The following is a 22,351-nucleotide window of genomic DNA, read 5'->3' on the forward strand; positions in this document are numbered from 1 at the left end:
TGATCATGTCCTTCAATGTCGATTATATGGATGAAATAATGGGCAGAATAAAGAATAAATGCAAAGCTCAAAAAACGCCATTGTGTACTGTGTGTGTGCTTACAAGAAAGTCATGATCCTCTAAGATTGAAAAAAAACTCTAACTCTTTCAATGTAGCAGCCTTCCACTAATAATTCCACTGTTTTTCCATCTGACTGAGCCTTTTAAATTGAATGAAGAAAAAAAGTTGCACTCCTAGTGGCAGCTGAGTGTACTGCAGGCAGTAAAATTCAGCTGCAGTTATTTAATTAAATAAACCGTACAATAATCGTCACAATTGTGTAACTCAAACACTCAAAAATAGCTGATTTAAGTATCAAGTGTTTTCTCTCCCTCACAAACCAAGAAATCACCAGGTGAGCGGTGGTATTCACCCACTAAATATACCCACTGAGTGCACTTGAAACCCCCCTGCGAAAACACTGCACATTAAATATAAAATACAATAATTTCAGTTGCATTTCTCAACCTACCAGTTGCATGAGTGAGGCCCCACACCTCCTGGCCATAAACATCTGTTTTATTCCAGACCAGCCTGTGGACCAGACCGGGCCCAGCAGGATACCAGCGTTGGTACAACCTTCCCTGGACTGAAGCTCTAACGTGCACCTTAGACAGACCGCCCAGAGGAGAGATGGGCGAGGATGCAGATGGAGGTGTGAGGAGGATACGCAACAAGGAGAGGTAACCTGCAGCTCGGGTACTCAAATAGTTGAGCTTCATGGAGGCTCCTGGAATTGCCACTTCTTCCTGCACTGCCTGCAGGACAACAACAGACAAAGATAAACTTTGATGGTGAAATATATGTTTTTTGTCTGCTCTATATGATGATTGGTGTGATTGGAAATGACATCATGAAACAGCTGTAATTATCATTAACCATATTCTTTTCCATATCTGAACAATTTGGGTTTCACTCTTGTACACAGATGACTTAGCTTCAATTACTGGTTTAAAATGTGTCTTCATTAAGAAGATCTCCAAGGCTGTTATTACAGACAAATATTCATCCAAAATCATGAAGATTAATTGACTCATGGACCCGGGGGGGGGGGTCAAAGAAAGCTGAGCAAAATACCAGTAACTGCTATCTTTCACATTTGATTATTGCCTATTTTTAGCAAGCGTAAAATGTTCCTTCTGGATTTACCATTTTTAATTTCTATAGCTGAACAAACAACAATACTCCAACTGGATACACATACTATAGATAAGTTGAGGTTTTTACGGGAATTGTGCTTTGCCTTCTTTGCAGAGAGCTTGATCTCAATGGCTATTTATTTTCTGGTCAAATCAAGGTTCTGATCGATTCATTGAACTGCAAAGAAACCGTAAGCACATTTATTGTTGTTTCTTCATTGTAACTTTAAACTGCCAATCTTTATTGACGTTATTTCTGCATTCAATGCACAAGTGACAAACCAAAAATACTTAAATAATCCTACCTGAAGCTCTGGTACAGCAGGACCTTTCTCTGCACATGTCCCTGTGTATCTGGGCAGTGGGTATGGCAGGACCAGAGGATAAGGACTCAAAACTGTCCGAGTATCACATTTTGAAGGCTGCACCTCTTCCCTGGACATGATAACCTGATCCAGAACCAGGAAGTTGTTGTTCGGGGTCCAGACAGTGCGTGTTTGTGACAGGAAAGGCGGGCGTTGGAACATCAGAGTCACTGACATTGCACCCAAAGTCACAAGGTCATAACTAAAGTGTAGGAAAAGTGAATTACAAAACAAGATTAGTGGCGGAAAAGAAAACGTATTTGTGTAAGTGTGTGTGTGTGGGGGTGTGTGTGTGTGTGTAGGTGTATGCATTTTTTGTACCTCCCATCCTGTCGACTGACAGTGTAACCATACTCGGGGTGCTGAGGGAAGGTGATGTTTACGCCAACCAATGAAGAGCCATCTTGCAATGTAACACTGCCTCGAATCACAGCAACACGACTGACATAACAAAGAAGGAAAAAACAGTTGGAGAAAATCACAAAAGGACACAAAAGAAGACAAGATGATAGCTTTTCAATGGTTTTTCAATGACAATGATTGTTTGAGAAGAGATGCATGTGATGCTCTCCCCAAATGATCACCTTTTGCTTTAGGTGTGATTGTCAGTAAGATTCCATCATTTAACAAAAACTATGGCAGTCATCATGAGGATAGGTCTAGAAACAAAAAGCCCAGTAAAACATTAAATAGCTCAATTTGATTTTAAAACACAAGGTTTCCTTTAACGAATGTCCGCTGGTACGGGACCTTCAAAGTTGAATTTAAAAAAAAAAAAAAAACACTTTTATAAAGCAAAGAAAAAACACATTTGACATGGTCTGACTGTCTACAACAAGTTATTTGATGAATCAATTCATTGTGGTTCTTGATCACATTGAACATTTTGTATGTGTGGATGAAATTGCTCTTCCTCCTGTCATGGCATAACTGCCCATTCATATAAATATATATATATATATATTATGGCTGGGCAATTTAACATTAATGGTTACTCTGCACTGCACTTGAGATGCGTTCAAAGACCACTCACACAGTTGGACAGCTGACTATCTCATGCGCATTCAATGCATCAAACAGCCATAAAATACACATGAACAATCCAGACTTTCTAACACGGTGCACCATTACTGTTGGTGACTGTTTTATCCAAAGAAACAAAGAATACGTACGTTTGTTTTTGATTTGCATTTTTACGAACAAAGCATGGCACAAAAGAATGCTTGCACTTGTCAGTATTGTATTGCATTCAGCGAATTATTCACTACAATTTAAAATGTTAGCTATTCACATTCGCACTTGATGTATGAAAAACGTTTTGCAAAGAAATAGTTGCTGGTAATATAACAATGAATGTGAAGTGTAGTGAATTTCAGCACCTATCCGCATTTCCAGGCAAAAGGAGAGGATGCATATTCTGGCGGTCAATAATTAACCTCATAGGTGAACCAAATACGTGAAGCCCTAACCATCAAGTGACTTATTCTGTGTATTCCTGGGATCATTTTGAGGAACTTTACAAAATACAAGCAAGATACCTTTTTCCTATGTAAAGTTACTGTAGGCGATACAGATCCTGACAGGCACCACTCACAATTTGTATCCCCCCCCCCTAGTCACAGAACGGAGAACCCCAACCACCATCAAATGAATTTCTCTGCATATTCTGGGGTCATTTTGAGTATCTGGAGCAAATTTGAGCAGGATCCCTTTTTCCTCTGTATAGTCACTAGGAGATACAAATTCTGGCAGGTAGCAAAAAACGTTATCCCAGCAAATGTTATGGCACGTTCATTTTTATGGTAATGGATTTAAAATAAAAGTGTGCTTTATACTTTGTCAGAATTCTGTGGATTTTGTCTATAACAATACGATTAATTGTGATTAAACACAAAGAACTAATCTGATTGATCGCAATACAATACACCAATATATATATATATATATATATATATATATATATATATATATATATATATATATATATATATATATATATATATATATATGTATATATAAATAATTTTGCATGCACATGGTGACCCAAACTCACAAAGAGTAAAGAAACACATACCTGGTGTCAAAGGGCACGTCTCCCGGGAGAGTGTGTGTGGCTGTTTTGCCAAGGAGAAAGTGTATGCGGCGGTAGAAACTGTGAGTGTGTGTGTTAATGGGTGAGGAGGGTGCAGTTGGGGGCAATGGGCTCCGTTGCAACAGGGCCATGGGGTCAGCCGAGCCGCGGCATAGAGGGTCAGAGCCACAGCTCAGCTGCTCGCAGCAGTCCGGATCCACACAGTCAATCAGACCATCTGATATAGACAGAAACAATGTCAAAAGATCAAATGCAAAATGATATTATGATGAATAATATACTTCACATTTATGATGTGTGTAACAACAATACATACGACCAGCAGTTATATTTGTATACCGATTTACAATTTTTGTTTCGTCAGTAGGGCTTCAACTGGTTAATGTTATGAGAACACCTTTCTATTTGATATTCAAGAGGGATGAATACTGTACTATATTAGCATTGACAAGATAGAAAGAGGATACTATAAAACCTCAGCCCCAAAAAATTATTTCTGCACCTCCAGCCAACGAGGAGCTCAACAACGAAGATGTAATCTGAGCCAATGAACCGTCCATGTATCATCATTATCACAAAGATAAATCAAATTAGATTCCTTCATCAAGCCCCATCCATATTGCTATAAATCAGGCATTTGTCAGCACAGTTATTTGAATGTAAGTCATAAAAGTCCAGTGTAAACAATGGGCTGCTGATAGGAGTCAAAGCAGCAGGTAACAGGAGCCAGGCTGGCATTTGTGCTTCCTATTTCAGGCTTGTTTCTGAAAAGGCAGGAAGCAGTGCTGACATTTAAATGCATCTGACCACAGAGCAGAGAGCTAAAGGCCAACAATATTCTATTATAACCTCCTCCTACAAAAGTGGCCGAGTACAATAATTCATTTCCATAACATTCACCACTCCAGCATGAAAGAACACAATTAATTGAATTTGCTACATTGTCGCCATTAAAAGGACAATGTTGGTAAATTACTATTCATAGATGGCAACTGAAATGCAAAAAGGGGCAAAGTATAGTTGAGAATATGTACAATACATAATGCAGTGCAAGTGTTTAAGTATGGGAGTCAACTGCACTCTGGATGCAAAGACTTTTTTTTTCTCCAGTTGGAAGAACCTTGATCTGAATTCTGCCCAATACAGGCGGAGTAATTAAAAAAGTTTCTCTTTATTCACTGATTACTCGTAAGAGCATCCTTTTCATCTCTGCTGATCATCAGTGACAAAAGCTGTTAGAGACACGAAAACCTACCACCTACATTGTAAGCATTAGCAGCAAGCGCTATATTATGCTATTTGAAAAGCTGGTTTGTGGAGTGGCCGAAGAGAAAGACTGGAAGCCTGAATGTACCGCTTCTCCTCACTATGGTCGTGGGGGGTGCAGTAGGCGGTGTACACCCTGAACTGGTTGCCAGCCAATTGCAGGGCACACATAGACGAACAACCATCCGCACTCACACTCATACCCAGGGGCAATTTACAGTGTTCAATCGGCCTGCCATGCATGTTTTTGGAATGTGGGAGGAAACCGGAGTACCCGGAGGAAACCCACGCAGGCACGGGGAGAACATGCAAACTCCACACAGGATGGCCGGAGCTGGGATTGAACCCACGCCCGATGCTGTCTCTCACTGTGAGGCCATCGTGCTAACCAGTCGGCCACCGTGCCGCCTAGTCTTGCATCAGTTCTTTCATTTTTAACGGATTTCTTGCAATTGAGTCCTGTTTGCCTGCAATGTCAAACGTACCTTATCCATTTATAGAGTATATGACACTAGATGACATGAAATTAAATGAAATTCTTTAATGGATGGTAAATTGGACGAGGATAGTATGCTTGGCATTTTTACATGACTAGATGAAGTAATTGAAACTTTGTTTTATGAATGAAAATAAGATTGACGATGGAGTTCCATTCATGATGATATACTGAAAATAGGTACGGAATTTGGAAGGTGACATAGTCTACCACTAACCTATAACCAATATGTGTATGAAAAACACTTCTAGGCCAAATACATATTCTATACTACATTACATTATGCAGGTGGGACGATTCCCTTTCCTCAATTTAAACCGCAATACTTGTGTGACAATTAGATTTATATGACCAATGGTGATTGTACTGCGATTTATGATTCAATATCACGGTTATTGCGATTTTTCAAAAGCGATTCTAAACAATATAGACCATAAACAATATATAAGTTAAATCATGTAATTTAATCGATGCAGCCGGATGAAAGTCAGTCACTCTTTCTGACATTTATTTTCAGCCAAATGTCAGTGATCTAGCATTACATTCATATTACGTAGTGTGACTTTGCTTAATGCTTAAGCTGGCCGACTCGCCCCCAAAAAATTGGCTCCGCTCTCCCATCTGCTGGAGGAAAGTGGTAAGTTCATTTTTGCTTTTTGAAAAATCGTGAAAATTTATCAAATTTGACATTGATTTATTGAAGCGTAGCATATAAAATCACGATAGTTGAGTGAATAAATTTTTTTGCACACCCCTATTACAACATATAGCGCGTCTTCTTCCGCTGCGAGATGCATTCTCACGCAGAGAAATCTCTGTATCTATCAGAGACTTCAACTTGAACAGGGAGTTGGTCTTTTTTAAAAATATGTTACCACCCAAAGTAGTTCAAAGTTCTTCCATACCACTTGCAATCATGAATTTTAAATGTGAAATTTCTTTATAGATTTACATTTACATTGATCGTAAAAAAATACAATTGTTGACACTGATTTCAACAAAATAAAGCCTTTTTTAATCTATGCGTGGCTCTCTATGTAGGGTGTGGAGAAGATTTGGAGTGTTTTTTAAAAACCACAGCAGGTGTTATGCATAACAGATATTTAGCTGTGAGAAGACAGAAATGTAAATGCACACCCACACTCAAACACACGCACACACTTGAGTAATGACCAATAGGACTCCACAGGCTTCACAGCAGGACTGGGACAATGCAGAGACGGAGAGAAGGAAGGACAATGAAGCGGATTCTTTTTGTCTATTGAATCAAGAGAAGTGATGGAAACGAGTGCAAGGAAGACAGAAATGAAAGAGGTAACAAAGACAGAATAGAGATAGAAAATGATATACGGTGATAGAATGTCACCTCCATCGTTGTCTGTTCCATCACTGCAGTCAGTTTCCATGACAACGCTGCATCCAGGCCCACTCCATCCAGACTGGCAGACGCAGCGCCAGCCACTCTGCTCCAGGGTACAGCGGCCGTGCCCGCTGCACAACCCTGGGCAGCCATCTGAGCAGGACACACATGAACAGACACACACACACACACACGCACGCATACAGGCACCCATACACACACAGTTATAGGAATTTGTTCAAAGTTAGGAGGGAGTACTCCTGAATAAAATGAACAAAAAAAAAACTACCTTTGACAACAATGTCCAAATCGTGAGCAACTGCGGAGGGGAGGAAACGTGACAGTGACACAATTTTCCAATCCAAATATCACAACAAATAATTAACATCTCCCACGTGCGCTCACCAATGTTGCAGTGCTCTCCCTCCCACCCGGGTTGGCAGATGCACGTCCCATCGTGGCACTGGCCGTGTTCTTCGCAGCGAGGATGGCACGCTCGCTGGTCGCATGCCGCACCGAGCCAACCCTCTTCACACTGGCACTGGCCCTCTGAGCAAACACCATGACTGCCACACGGCACTGGGCACATTTCTGCCAGCGAGGTGGGTGGGGGTATGTGGGCGAGACAAGCATGTTAGTGTGACAAGAGAAAAGAAGGGGCCAAGCAGATGGAGCAAATTAAGAATTGAAGGATAAAGTGAGAGTTGCATGGGTGATGGAGTAAAAAGAAAAAAAAAAGTACAATTCAAAACTGAGGCAGAAGGAGTATTCAAATGTTCCCATCATCTCATACTAAGTTCAGGAGAAGAGTGGAGTGAATCGAGTCAAACAAATGGTTTGTATTTACACTGCATTTGGAAAGCTGCAGGGGCTTGAAATTCAGCTCTTTGGCGGACAAAACATTTTCTATATCCCATTTTCCAACAATCATTTTATTCCCTACTTCTTCTCGCTTGTCTATTTTCTATTTTATTTTTCCACTCTCGACGGAGCAATGAACGTCATCTGTGAGTAACGCCAGCAAAGTGCTTCAGGCTCACAAAGACTACCATACCTAGCCACACTGAAAGGTTATTTCAATTTAAATATACATTGCATGGAGAGGGCGGGAAAAGTGGATTAAAGGTGGAGGGTTTTCAGCTCCGCAATTGTTATTACATGTTACTATGCTGGGGCAAGAAGAAGATTGAATTGTAGAGTTGTTTTTCATAAGGACATGACAGGGAGCGGATTCTTGCGTGTACCACAGATAGAAATTCAGAATTTCAGCCATGGTCTGTCATTATCACGGGATGCGGTATATCACAGTAAAAAGGCATTCACACTCTTGAGGGCAAGTGCTAATGCCAATTGCCCATAAATCATCTTTGCCAAGACCAGCATTAACTTTATGTGGTGGAAAGTCTTAAAACGGACATTTTGCCATCTGTCAAATGACACAGTAACAAGGACAAGAATGAGGTGTGTACCGAATTTTATAATTTGGACATTGTTGAACACTCTGCGATTGGGTTTGTCTTTTTTTTTTCCAGATCGATTATGCGGAGGCAGAATATCAAAGGCATTCGACAGAAGGAAATCCCTAACAACTTTATTAAAAAGAAATAATAATTAAAGTATTCGTTTGGCAAGATTAAATGCCAACTTGAGGTCCAATTTACATTCTTGGAGCAGCCTTGATTGAAAAATAGCTGCTTTTTATTTCTCTCTCCCTCTCTGTTTCTCTTCCGTCCATGTTCTTTCATCACCTCAAGTAGTTGGAGGACATTTGTTTGTGTGATCGCACATTCGATGAGCGATCCACAGCAAAGTTGTTGGCGGTTGCGCTGCCTCAGTCATGACAGGCAATATTGCAGATAAACAAGAAAACTGAGCATACATATTTTTGACACAACTGCAATCTAATAGAGCAGCATCAAATGTTTTACATTGAGATAGACAAGGATCATTTTCAAAGGAGGTCATTTCTTGTCTATCATCGTCTGTTACTGAGAAAAAAAATATTCAATTCATGGATTGCAGGGGATTGTGCTGGTGAATCGATTGCTGTTGTTGTGAGTGTACAGTTAATAGAAAAAGTCACACCGCTGTGCAAATGCCAGGTTTTTGTGAAATAAAAATATGGGGAAAAGTTAATAGTTTCTAACTTGTTTTTTTCACCAATCACCACCACACCCAGTTGAATGAAATTAGATATTTGAGACAGAGGAATTAAAAATAAACTACTGAAATTATGGGGTTGTGATCGTCCCGAATTGACCAACCAAATTCGAACTCATAATAAATGACCGTCAGCACACAGCTTTCACCATTAAAAGTAACTCTGATTCATCCCAAATAACCTCGAGCTGGTCTAGTAGGCTTTTCCTGACATTTTTTTGAAAGCTCTCATAGCACAAGACACAGTCCGCAGAGAGCTTCTAAAACATCAGACGCAGCTTCTTATTCGAAGGTATCTTTCAGGAGAAGGGTACAAAAGACTTTTACAAAGGGTGTGCATACTTATGCAACCACATTATCACATTATTCTGTTTTTTCTTCACTTTTTGAAAGATTTTTTTTCAGATTGAATTGTACAGATTATAGAGCATGTTAGTGGTGAAAAAAGTTGTATTAACTCATTCAATCCATAAGACGTATATATACGTTTTGAAAGTTGTTGTCCTCGCCTCCCAAAGACGTATTTATACGTCTGTCTTTTGCGTAAGAGCTCCATGTTTTCATATCTTTAGAACACAATATTATGTAGGCCTAAATCAGTCAAATTCCAGAAGAAAAAAAAAACGTTGTGATCGAGGTGTTTCCTCTCGGCTGGGATTCAATGAGTTAATCGGTCACTTCATATCAACAACAGTGTAGACCTTTTATGTCAAATATACGTGCACACAGCGGTATCGTGGAATATCCGCTATCCATTCATCTCATGGCTAGAAATCCCCCCACACGCTCCCAAGGGCACCTGGTCATGCCACTTGAACACTGACAAATGTGTGACGTACAATCGCATGTTCCTGTTTTGACTGAAAATCCAATTCATGTTTTACCAATGTAGCAGTCCGGTCCTGTCCAGTTGGGCTGGCAGGCGCAGGTGTCTGACTCAGGGAGGTAGGTGCCATGTCCTGAACACTGCTCCTGACAGGCTGGCAACGGGTCATCACAGCTCACTCCTGCCCAGCCTGGAGAGCATACACAGTCCCCGCGGACGCACACGCCATGCCCACTGCACTGAGGGTCTACGCAGTCCACTGCAGACAAAGAGAGGACAAATGTCCAAGTTTGGGGGGGAGGGGCGGGGAGTCGTTAAGGGTCCTGTCTAATTATAATCATCAGCTCACTGAGTATGAAAGCAGTGTTCTTTGCATCCCATCCAGGAGTTAACCGCCCTAGCTACAATCCCTGTATCTGTTCCACAACATTACATTTCATAGGACACTTAAAACCCGGGCTTTGATAAAGGGTGAAATGGCCTGGTTGAAATCTGCATGTGCGGGTGGTCAGTGTTAGTGTGTGTAATTACAGCTCTGAGCGCCGAGCCAAAGCTCAGCACAACGCCTCAGCACAGCTCAGCTCGGCTCTGTTGTTCAAGGTCAAACACGTGATTCAGTCTCTGCAGGCAATGAGTTACAGTACGCGGTTGTTTTGGAACACTGTACTGAGAGGTTACAATTAAGTATAGTATATAGCTAGGAATAACAGCTTGGTTGTTTTTATAATTGGTGGTTGTACAGTGGAGAGATACAAAATGATGCACGGCATTGCAAAAAGAGCATTTCATATTACACTATAATATTTTCTATATAAATTCATGCTGTAGCCCGACCTTGCATTTGCAATGCCATGTTGCAGTTATGAATCAATATTTGGACTTCAAATGTTGAATGCTTCATTTCTTTGTTAATAAACTGAGTGGCAAGTGGAAGGGAAACTCTGAGAAAAAAAAAAAAAGATGCTGGCAGAATTTGAATGCAAAGCAAATCAATGGATAAGAGGAAGTCCAAAAGTATTGGTTAGGTCAATGAATGTTGGTGCAACACATTTATATTGTTTGTGTAATTTTAGCGTGAAGCATTGCATCGTTTGCGTTTGTCCTTGTTTATGATGCATTTCTATTGCTATTCTGCCTACACACCATGAGTTCGAACCCTCGCTCATCATGAACCAAAATGAAATGGACCACAAATAGAAAATGTCATGAGTAATACAAAATCCATCCATCCTGAGTCGCATTTCCTCACAAGGGTCACGGGTATGGTGGAGCCTATCCCAGCTGTCTTTGGGCAGTTAGGCGGGGTACACCCTGGACTGGTTGCCAGCCAGTCGCAGGGCACACGTAGACGAACAACCACTCACGCTCACCTAGGGACAAATTAGAGTGTTCCATTTGGAAGGGGGTAGGAAACCAGAGTACCCTGAGAAAACCCACACAGGCACAAACTCCGGAGCCAGAATCTTGGACATGCGAAAAGGTCGACCAGCGTGCAGCTCCCATATTAACAAGTTTGACATATTTAAAAAAAACAAAAATTAAAAAAATATATTTTTAAGGTATTTCAGGAGAGGACAAGCATAGCTGGTTTGTTCAACCATTAGCATTGCATCAAGAAAACGAACAAGCCATTTTCAACGCTTCAATTTGGTCAATAATGTGTAACACCCCACTACATTCAAAAACAAAACACGGAAGCAATGCGTGTGTATGAGAATTTCCAGCCGGCTATTAAGCTGTCAATGAATCTCAGTGTGATCTTTTAGAATCCAGCCCCTAATACAAAGGAATTTTGTAGTGCATAAGATTCTGAAATACAGACATGGTCTTCCAAGATGGTTTCTCCATGGTTACCATACTGAAGACAACATTTACATTTGCCAACTGGAGACAACAGTGTCAGTGAAGTTGAGGTTTCAGAAATGCAGTTTTGCCTGATTTGGAATCGGCAGCCACGGCCGAAGCAAAGCGCCTATTTTTGGAGTATGTGAAAAAAAAAGTGTGCATGTATTAATTTTTTAACTTCTGCCATCACAAACAGCAAGTCATCACAAGTAGTGTTTGATGTCGGACTGGCTGTAAACGGCTGCCAGCTGGGGCAGGAAATTGGGTTGATGACAGCAGTTTACAGAAAACCAAAACTCATACACATCATAACCTCAATCCTCCTCCAGCCTCACCCCCTGCTGTGAGGATAATTAGAATCACATATGTGGCACTATGAGAACATAAATTATGTTTATATCCTCCAGTTTATATAAAACTCATCCACATGCGAGTAACTTCATGGACCAGTTGTCTACACTTGCCACTTAACACGAGGTTGAATGCCTATCCAAATCATTACAGTGCACATGTATTTATTTGGGTAACCTTTTGTTGAGGAAAATTAATTGTTTTGTTTTTTTGTATTTGTAGCAAAGTCAATATAAACTTTTTCTCACATTCTCAAAATAAAACGTCTTCCAGCCATTTTATTTATCTCGCAATAATGCAATGTCAAAAAATTGATTTTTAAATTTAAATAATCTTCCTGATCATCAGTTGTTGTAAATACATTTTCCCACTATGTTAACAATGGCACTGTAGTTTTCTTTCTGTAACTATTGTGAATGAATAATTCATTCTTTCATTTTGGCAATATAAACTCAATGGTCAAATAAAGCCTACTTCACGTTCTCTGTTCTGAATCAGTTGATGGCTCTGTTAACTTTCCCCCGTTAAGTTTCTCTTCACATAGTAAAATCTCCGGCCAAATCAAAATGGGTCATAAAAACCATGTGAGATTAGTCTCTCTCAAATGAAAACAGGTCGAAGGTTCGATTTGCTGCAAAGTGAGTGAAATAATGCGAAGAAATAAAGCATTGAGCATTATTACCTTTGTTAATTTTCCAATATTTGTATTAAAGTCTGGCCAGCCAAGGATAAGAACAAAGAAAATGTGAGTTTCTGTAAAAGGTGTTAATTTATGGAATAATAATGATAATGAATTTAAAATGTGTGAATATATTTTGGTTAAAAAGACGTTTAAAATGTAGTCCTGCAAAATATATAAATCTTATGGACATGAGCAACTTCACTGAATATATAATTCCAGGGTCTTTAATGATAATGCTTTAGGTTTTAGTTTATGAATACGATTGTCCATACACGGATATAAAGGCGAATGTCTATTCATATTTCTCCTTTAGTTGTTTGTTTGTTTTTTTTTATTTAGAGAGTGAGTACTGAATTGTGGGTCCACACGTCACGCTCATGCATAGTTATTTTGAACATATTTATGAAAAAAAAATAGCATTGATTTTAAGTTTTATTTTAATTTTGGCTATATACTGGTGTGTTTGTGTGTGTGTCTCTCTCTCTCTCTCTCTCTCTCTCTCTCTCTCTATATATATATATATATATATATATATATAACAAGGGGTAGGGCTGGATAAATCTTTCTATTTCTTCCTACTCCCTATGAACATATAAACTGTTTAGAACTAAGATTTGTATTGATTTTTTTCTCTTTGATCTTAATTTTATGTCTTATGTTGTTTGATACGATCAATCAACAATGAAGGAGCACAAACGCTTGTCATGTCATTATCCACACCGCTTATCCTGTATAGGGTTGCGGGAGGGTGCTGCAGCCTATCCCAGCTGACTACGGGCGAAAGGCACACTACACCCTGAACTGGTCGCCAGCCAGTCACAGGGCAGACATAGACACCGTCACTGAGTGGGAACTGAACCCACGCTGCCCGCACACAACTCGGGCGAGTGTACCACTACACCGTCAGTGACGGAGCACAAACGCTTAATATATAATTCTTCTGCAATTTTATTCCTTCAAGTTGCGAAAAGATGTGGTGCTCCAGTCTGCCTTTATAAAGGCAGCACATTTAGCATTCAGGGCAAATAAAACCCATATATGTTGATAGTTACTTTTATGATATCTTTATGCCAGTTGGATCGGATCAATATTAAACAACTAGCTCACAACAACAGACGAGTTAAACCTGTTTGAGCCTCGGTGGTTTTGGAATTGTCGGACCTCACAAGAATTTGATTACCATCAGTATGTAATATTATTTACTGTAATTCACAAAGTCAATGTTCGTAGAACTGCCGCTGAGTGATTATATAAAACAAAATGAATTTTGATTCGGTTCAAAAATCGTGATTGTTGATTGACACCTGTATATTGATTGCTCATAATCATTTAAATCTAAAAAGGGGAAAACCACAATCAAGTTTTGGGAATGTTGCATTAAAGTGCACTTTGAGACATAAAGTAATGGACCTGAGATATAAAGTAATTGACATTTTTCAGTCTGGGAAGGGTTACAAAGTCATTCCTAAAGCTTTAATGCTCCAGTGAATCACGTTGAGAGCATTTATACCCACAAATTGAGAAAGCATGGAACAGTGGTGAACCTTCCCAGGAGTGACCAGCCTACAGAAATGACCCCAAGAGCACATACAACTCATCCAGGAGATCACAAAGAAACCCAGCAAAATGTGAAAATAAGTGCTGGGCTCCCTTTCCTCAGTTGAGGTCGGTGCTCTTGGCTCAACAATGAGGAAGAGACATGGCAAAAATGAAATGGCATCCATGGCAGACTTCCAAGGGGAAAACGACTCCGCTGACCAAAGAGAGCAGAAAGGCTCTTCTTACTTTTGCAAAAAAAAAAAAAAAAAAACATCTGAATGATTCCCACGACTTTTGAAAGAATATTCTATGGGCTAACAAAATGCAATTAGAATTTTTGGGGAAGGTGTCTAATGAGTGAGCACACATCAGCAAGTCATCATATGATATTGTCTTAAAAAAGTTGCAATTTTGGATTGGCCTAGTCCAAGTGCAGACTTGAATCTGATGGCATAGTCTTTAAAATGCACTTCATGCTCGAAAACGTGATTTTTTTCTGGTCCTCACCTGCTTCTCATCTCCAATCAAGCCCTTATATGTTCCCCTTGTGTCCCATTGCTAGTTCGTCGATTTTCTTCAAGTCACATTCCAGCCTTGCTTCTCATCATAGTCATAGCCATAATGTACCGAACCTTGTTTGCTTTTGACCCTGTGTTTTTGCCTTATGACTTTTGCACCTCCGCTTGAACCTTTGTCTCTCACGTGTACCTGTGCTCAGTTCTTGACAGTACGTTCTGACCGGTTCGCTAAGCCTTCCGTGCTCAGGGACAGCGGTTAGCTCAATAAGACGAGCAGATTGCTACTCTGAGTGCTGATCTTAGAGAACTGGCTGGTCGCCACAAGTCAATGATTGTTAAGCTCACATTTGCGTGAACTACTCACTCACATACCACAAGATCGAAGAGCATCTGCCGACCCAAGTGTCCTACAGGATTCGGGCACAGACTCACAGCCTCCAGTTGGTGTGTCATAGGCATGATCACAGCACTCCCTCACGGGGAAGTTCTCCGGTGAATCAGGTGGCGTGAGACCCTTTTTGACCAAGTGCGAACTGCATTTTGAGTTGAAAGCTTCAGTTTTCCCCACAGCTTTTATCATCACCCACTTCTCCGGGCAAGCAGAGGTGTGGGCCACAGCCGAGTGGAGTCGGAGGTTTAGTGTCGGTTCTTCTCTCACCTGTGCTCTCCAACAGTTCCAGCAAAGCACCACTGGCAAAGAAGCATTACCTTTCTTTGATTGGGTCAGGAGCAAGATTACCACAGTGTTCTAGTTCATGTTTCCCTAGACCCAAAGATTCTGGTAAGATTCGGTCAATGTCCGCCACATCAGGCATGTCAGGTCCATTCCTCTCGTCCCTGCTTCCAGATGCCATCCACCCCTACAGTTTGTTAATGGTTGGCGCGTTTTCACCGTTCGGAAACTCCTATCTGCTCGGCGTCGGGAATCCAATACCTAGTGGATTGGGAGTGCTATGGGCCTGAGGAACATTCTTGGATCCCCTCTAGATTCATTGTGGACCCCTACCTCATCCGGGACTACCATGCTGACAATCCTCATGCACCTTGGCCATCGGGCGCCGTCCCTTGAGGAGGGTTGCTGTCATGATCCGTGACCGTCTCTCTGTTTTGATGTCACTGCCACCTGCTCCCTAACTGCTTTATCCTCATCTGTTTTTCATCCTCAATCAAGACCGATATATTCCCCGTGTGTCTCTTGTCTCACTGCCAGTTCGTCAATTCTCTTCAGGTCATGTTCCGGCCTTGCTTCTCCTCTTAGTTATAGTCATAGTGTACTGAAACGTATTTGCTTTTGCCTCACACCTCTTGCACCTCTGCGCAATCGTTTGTCTCTCGTGTGTACCGACCTTTGCCTTGATTAAACCTTTTTTGCCCTCACCAACTCTGAGTGGTGCACTTAAGGCCGAACCACCTGTGCCTAGTTCTAGATGTTTGTATTTTTATCTCCCTGACTGATAAATGCATTTATTTTGAAAATGCACTTAGTGTTTAATTGTGTTGTCTTTGACCAATATTGAAATTTGTTTCATGATGGGAAACAATTAAGTGTGGCAAATATGCAAAAACTTAAGAATGCAGGAAGTGGCAAAACACTTTTGTAGTCCACACCACTGTAGTCACTCAACAGGGCCAGAGAAGCGATGCACCCTGATTGGCTCAAGCAGCCACACACACTAACAATACAATACAATACAACTTTATTTATATAGCGGATTTCACAAGAGCTGGAGCTGTAACAACGCTTTCCATGTGGTGTAATGCAACACCTAAATTGATGCAATTTATTAGTGCATGCCCTCACACAAGAGACATTTCTTTTTCTCATCAGAACTCCAATATGCATGAGTAATCACACATGTACTGCACATACTGACTTTCAACAGTCTGTGTAATATATTTCATGAACACGTTGGTCGACTGGTTAGCACGCCCACCTCACAGTTCAGAGGTGTGTGGGTTTTCTCCAGGTGCTCCGGTTTGCTTGGTAGGTTAATGGAATACTCAAAATTGTCCCTAGGTATGATAGTGAGCATGTATGTTTGTGCATCTTTGTGTGCCCTGTGATTGGCTGGCAACCAGTTGATGGTGTACCCCGCCTACTGCCTGCAGACAATTAGGGTAGGCTCAAGCATGCCCGCGACCCTCGTGAGGATAAGCGGCTCAGATAATGGACGGATGTGTGTGACATATGAAGTCTTTCTGTTAGGTCAGGAAAGCAAGTGAAAGTGGATAAGTGAGCCAAGTAAGTACCATGCCGCTGCCAATCTCAGATGGTTGAGGGATGTACAGACCTAGCCGCCATGTTCTTCATAATTCAATGCAGATTTTGACATGGATTGGTTTATTACAAACATGGTTTACTACAAACTGACATGCAGTTATTACAGCTGTCACCGGGGTATTTTTTTATAATTGTGGCTTCATACCACATTCAATATAAAAGGTAAGACCGAATGCTTTTTTAAATTTTATAAAAATATATCAGCAAAAAAATAAATAAATGAACAAAAACAACAACAATGAACATGACCTAATATTAAATATTATTTAGTTTTTCTTGTTATCACATTGTTGAAAAGTGTGGAACAGATTGAATAATTATTGAAAGCTTTGAAAACATGTTTCAATTAACGTCAATCTATTTTGGGTTAAAATGTTTATATTTGACTCTAGGTGAGGTAGTCACTAACCAGTCATGAACCTCACCCCATACCACTGTCTGAAATACAACAACTTAGAAGGATGTATTCCAGCCACTGGAGGCAATGATCGGATAGCTTTTTATATCGCAAACATGGGTGAATGTGTGGTATTTGATTGACAGCTAAGCGGGCTGGAGTTTCAGTGCATTCAGCAGACATGTTTGAAAACGGAGATAAGATTTTGAAGCCTGATTTGATAGATTTTAGAGTTTTAAATTAACACATTCTACAAGACATTTATTTTCACTTTATAGATACTTTAACTATTGTTGGACTGTGTCAAAGCACCCCGAGTCAGTCATTAGTTGCATTACCTATGAGGACCATAGTTTTTGCAACATAGTCTGAAATAATCAATGCTGAAAAGCCATGAGGCCGAAAAAGTGTATTCAGTGTACATGTTTCGGTGTTACTGTCTTACCTAGTTCACAGTTTACTCCTTTGTAGGCCGGACTGCATATGCAGATGCCGTGCATGCAGGAGCCGTGGTTGGAGCAGGTGGGGTCGATACACTGACCTTCCTCCACATTACACTCTGCTCCCTTCCAACCGGTCAGGCACACACACCGACCCTTCTCATACACGCCGTTACCGCTGCACAACACAGGGCACGAATCTGTAACAGGACAAACACAGATTACAGCCACGTGAAAAGACACACATGGTACTGCAGTATATTAGCTGGGAGACCGCAGTAACCCAGTGTGAGAGGGGCGACACACTCTTATCTCAGCTGCTGCACGGATTCAGCAAATCCTCAAACAGTCTTCCTCACACACACACACACACACACACACGTCACATAACAGAACACACACGTGCACACGCACACACATGCATCCCAGCTTATCACTCACGCTGTTTCAATTTACTCAAGCACCACCTGAGCTCGGCTACCACGGCAACCCAAGAATTGGAGAAAATCCCCTCAACGTCACCTCACTTGCTCTGAACAGGCCGTGAAAACAATCGTGAAAATGAAAGATTAGAACGAGAGCATTAGGGTTTTATAGAATGAGGAGCTCTCCCCATGCGGAGATGGAGAGCTGTGCGGCAGCCAGCCACGTAGCCACTGACAGTTACCCACCGCTCCTCACATACACACACACGCCATCCCCGAAATTGCTGCGGGGCAGGTAGACACTTCAAATGGATTTGAATGAAAATTTATAAGTAATACTTTCTTTTCTGGGCTAATTTGAACGGAGAACCCTGTCCGTATTATAAATGTGGGCCTATGTTGTCTTGTTTGACCCTTTGTAAGTATAACCCGCTGAGCTCTGCGGCAATAAACACACACTTCACTTTTTACAACTCTTGTCATAACTTTTCAAAGAACACATGCAACCAAATGCTAAAAGATGAGAGGAGCATGAATAAATGATGCCTGTAAATAAATCATCGGAGAACATATCTGAGCAGCTGTTTCAACACAATGAGGCAGATAAAATTGAGAATAAAAATGGGGTGGGGCAAAAGAAAAAAAGAAAAACGATTGGAAGCAAGGGCAGGAAAAGCCAAAGGAGAAGATTACATTTCACAACAGGGAGTGAGAAAAAGAAATAGAGACACCCAAGTAAAAGTCGGAATAAAAATGATTACTAGGATGATATACTTATTTAATACAGTTACAATATTCGGTTGCTGGGTTGATTTAACTTTATATGATGAGGTGGTTTGTTTTCAGGTTATTGGAATATTTTTTACTTGACACCGTAGGACACAGGCAAACTGACAACTACTAGCTGTGAATGCTCATTAAGTAAGATTGTAGATGTTGCCTAATGAGTACTCTGTAAACAAATTTGAATAATCCTGAGGTAGGATATCATAAAAACTAAAATAGTAATTCCCTTTAATCTAGATGTACAAGCAGTGCACGGACAGAGTAAAAGGCCATTAAATTGTGCAGCAGACACGCTGTCATTAAAGAAAATATTGCAGAGACCTTGGTGGCTTGGCTTTTTACTTATTTCACTTCATTTCTCTTCGCGAATTCCGTGTATATAGTTAGAAACTAATGCGAGCCAGAGGTGTCCGACATTTAAGCCACCATATTGCTTTTAATGTGAAAAATGTGGTGGAAGAATCCTCAAAGCACTGCGAACAGACAGACAGACACAGGGTAAAAGTCATATTCTCTTGAAAATGTCTGTTTCAAATTGCCTCTCTCAATGAAATATTCCGACACTTGAGCTGTTCTATTCAGAAATACATAGAGCCTTCGGAAGAAAAAGTTTACCGTGTAAATAGATGAACTTGCAACAAAGAGTTGGAAGAGACGGAAAGTGTATTAATTGTTCTTTTTGTTTAGCCGAATTACAAATGGTCATGCATTCAGCTATTTTTTTAATCTACCACTGGCAGACCATTGTGGGTCTCAAACCATAAAGTGCATGATAATCTCAGTTCACACAACATTTTCATTTATTTTTATTACCTTTGGCACAGTTCGGACCCATGAATCCAGCAAAGCAGTGGCAGCGTCCAGCAACACACTCTCCATTTCCGTTACATCCCTTGGAGCAACCATCCATTGTTTCTATGAAACAACATACACAGACATCATTAATGTATTCATTGATTCACGACATTAAAGGCAGAAAACAAGAAAATAATCCACATGCAACTCCATCAACTGGCATAGCTTTCTGTTATTGAATGAAATATGTGATAAGCACTGGATGGTTCCCCAGACACAGTAGCTATATTAGATTAGCCTGATCCAGCTGCTATCACTCTCTGGAGACTGGCCAAGCACTCACTTACTCTGTGTTGCACTAAGCACATTATGCTGCATTACAGGTTGCAAACACGCTGCACGCACATTTACATACATCAGCGCTTCATCATCAAACTGTTTACTGAAACACAATTTGGAACAAGATTGAACACAAAATGTGACGTTGGGAATGACCCAGTTAGCAGAGAACGGATTATTGTCTGACGTGACTGCTGGAACAAATGCACGCAGAGGTCAGTAGATGACAGTGCATCATCACATTAATTCCTGCCTCTTGGTGACTTTGCTGCTATGAAGTTAAACTTTAGGAAGTCCACAGTGTCTTAAGGTCACTGAACATGAAATGGGTTACTTGCCAGTCTTCAATGGAGTCATTTAGTAACAGTGTGAATGTGACCATGAGTCACATGTGTGCCCTGTGAGTGTCTGGCAGCTAATCCGAGGTGTAGTCCACCTTTCAACCAGAGTCAGACAGGACTCTGAACATGATAAGCGGTGTAGAAAATGGATGGAAGGCTTCATGAATCGTGTTTTTAATATTACCCTGACCATTAGGTATTGTTTTTTTTTTCTTTTGATATTTTTTTTCTGATGGCAGAGTGTAAACAATGCAATATTGCATATTGCTTCATCTGTCTGTCTGCAACACACATATTACTCAATGTTATTTTTTCAGACCATCGCCAAACTTCTGGAGAATAGTAGTCTTTGTCAATGACAAAATGGTGGGCACGTCCATCCCATGTCCATGAATGAGAAAGTAGAACTGTTCAACAACATGATACCTTCTGTGTAATAATCTTACATCATCTTCCACAAAGAAGCAAGTTGCTAGGTTACAGATGGTAAAAGTGCTATTTCTGACAACATATGATTGTGAACAGTTGAGCCTTGGCAGAGGTTACTCAACTGGTGCTGTTGTAGTTACTATGGCCAAAGGGATATTGCAGAGGATCATAACAGATGGGCTGGTATTTAAGAAGTGCTGATGGATGCTTGATATTGTGCCCTAAACCAGTGCACACACTGCACCTGTATGCTTCACACAGATGTGTATCTGTACTGAAAATATACAAGGAGCACCAGATTCAAGTGTGTTGCTACGCATTTGTGTACCAAACATTTTGCAATATTACATATGAGGCATTGGCCTTCTTTTAGCCGAAGCTCAAATTCCCTTGGATTACTTATTAAGGGCGTTAATTGAACAGCACAGGACATTGACACTTGTGCAACAGAGATGACAGCAAAATTGGTATTGGTACATTTAGTGATAGAGCCACTGTCAAAGTCAACGCATAGAGAACTGACCCAAATCAACTGATTATGCAGCCCCATACTGTCAATCTTTTAATTAATCGAGGTGGATAGATTGTGAATAAAGGAGTACCAACCAACAACCCAACGCACTCCTTTTTGAACCACACTAAAATTATGTGCACCACTTATACTGTATTGTGCCCTACAACATCAACGTATGACATGCTGTAAAGTAGGTCACAAGAATGAATCTTTGTAGACTTTGTTCTTTCCATTTCCAGCTGGTACTAGAAAAAAAAGTCAATTGTTACTGTGTTCAGTCGCAAAAAAAACATTTTTACACTTCAATTTTAGACTCAAATATGAAGAATAAAACTGACAAATTCCACAAGCCTGACTTTAAGTTAAATATCTAATTGGTCGTGTTTACATGACCGGGACGTATGTCACACGAGCATTATAACATTACAAGTTCATTGTAATCCACTCTGCATTATGACCGAAGCTATAGTTTTGCTACATATAGTTTATGAAGGTTTTCTTTCTCCTCTGCTTATTTGCCCCATCTACACTGACTTTCTGGGGCTGTCATAATATGACAGACTTATCATCTGAAAAAAATGTGGCTGTGGTCCTGACTGATTGTGGCTGCTGACAGGCTAACACGCTGGTTACTGAACTTCTGGATCACGGAAGCCAAACCAAATAAAAATTAAAATCAAACTCCATCCTGTGTAGCGTTTGCCAATTTTATATTTTCAATTTAATCGTAAATTGTAATGTGCACCCACAGGCCGATTCATTATTTATTTTTTTTTTTTTAACAATTTCATTAAAAACTTAATAAAAAAGTCAGCTTTTTGTTTTTTGATTGTCCTTTAAAAACGGAAAGCGCAAATAATACACAGAATAGAACCCTGGTACCTGCCGCTCGCTGTCCTGCTCTGCTCCTCTGCACGTAGATCT

The 22,351-nt window shown here is 40.5% G+C and overlaps 1 protein-coding gene across 1 annotated transcript in view; it reads right to left on the reverse strand.

The window, feature by feature from the left end:
- tenm1 (teneurin transmembrane protein 1) overlaps positions 1–22,351 on the reverse strand; it is a 214,355-nt gene that overhangs the window by 70,255 nt on the left and 121,749 nt on the right. The window contains exons 9-18 of the mRNA XM_088292837.1: positions 19,823–19,924; positions 17,804–17,998; positions 9,804–10,004; positions 7,165–7,350; positions 7,049–7,078; positions 6,766–6,912; positions 3,620–3,854; positions 1,867–1,986; positions 1,486–1,747; positions 514–799 (exon numbers count right to left, since the gene is read on the reverse strand). Of these exons, the coding sequence (XP_088148963.1) occupies positions 514–799; positions 1,486–1,747; positions 1,867–1,986; positions 3,620–3,854; positions 6,766–6,912; positions 7,049–7,078; positions 7,165–7,350; positions 9,804–10,004; positions 17,804–17,998; positions 19,823–19,924 (1,764 nt within the window). The remainder of the gene's footprint in view (positions 1–513; positions 800–1,485; positions 1,748–1,866; positions 1,987–3,619; positions 3,855–6,765; positions 6,913–7,048; positions 7,079–7,164; positions 7,351–9,803; positions 10,005–17,803; positions 17,999–19,822; positions 19,925–22,351) is intronic.

The sequence above is a fragment of the Idiotropiscis lumnitzeri genome, chromosome 4 (genome assembly GCF_059441095.1).
Source record: "Idiotropiscis lumnitzeri isolate Australia: NSW breed Sydney's pygmy pipehorse chromosome 4, RoL_Ilum_1.0, whole genome shotgun sequence".
In the NCBI taxonomy this organism is placed as follows: domain Eukaryota; kingdom Metazoa; phylum Chordata; class Actinopteri; order Syngnathiformes; family Syngnathidae; genus Idiotropiscis; species Idiotropiscis lumnitzeri.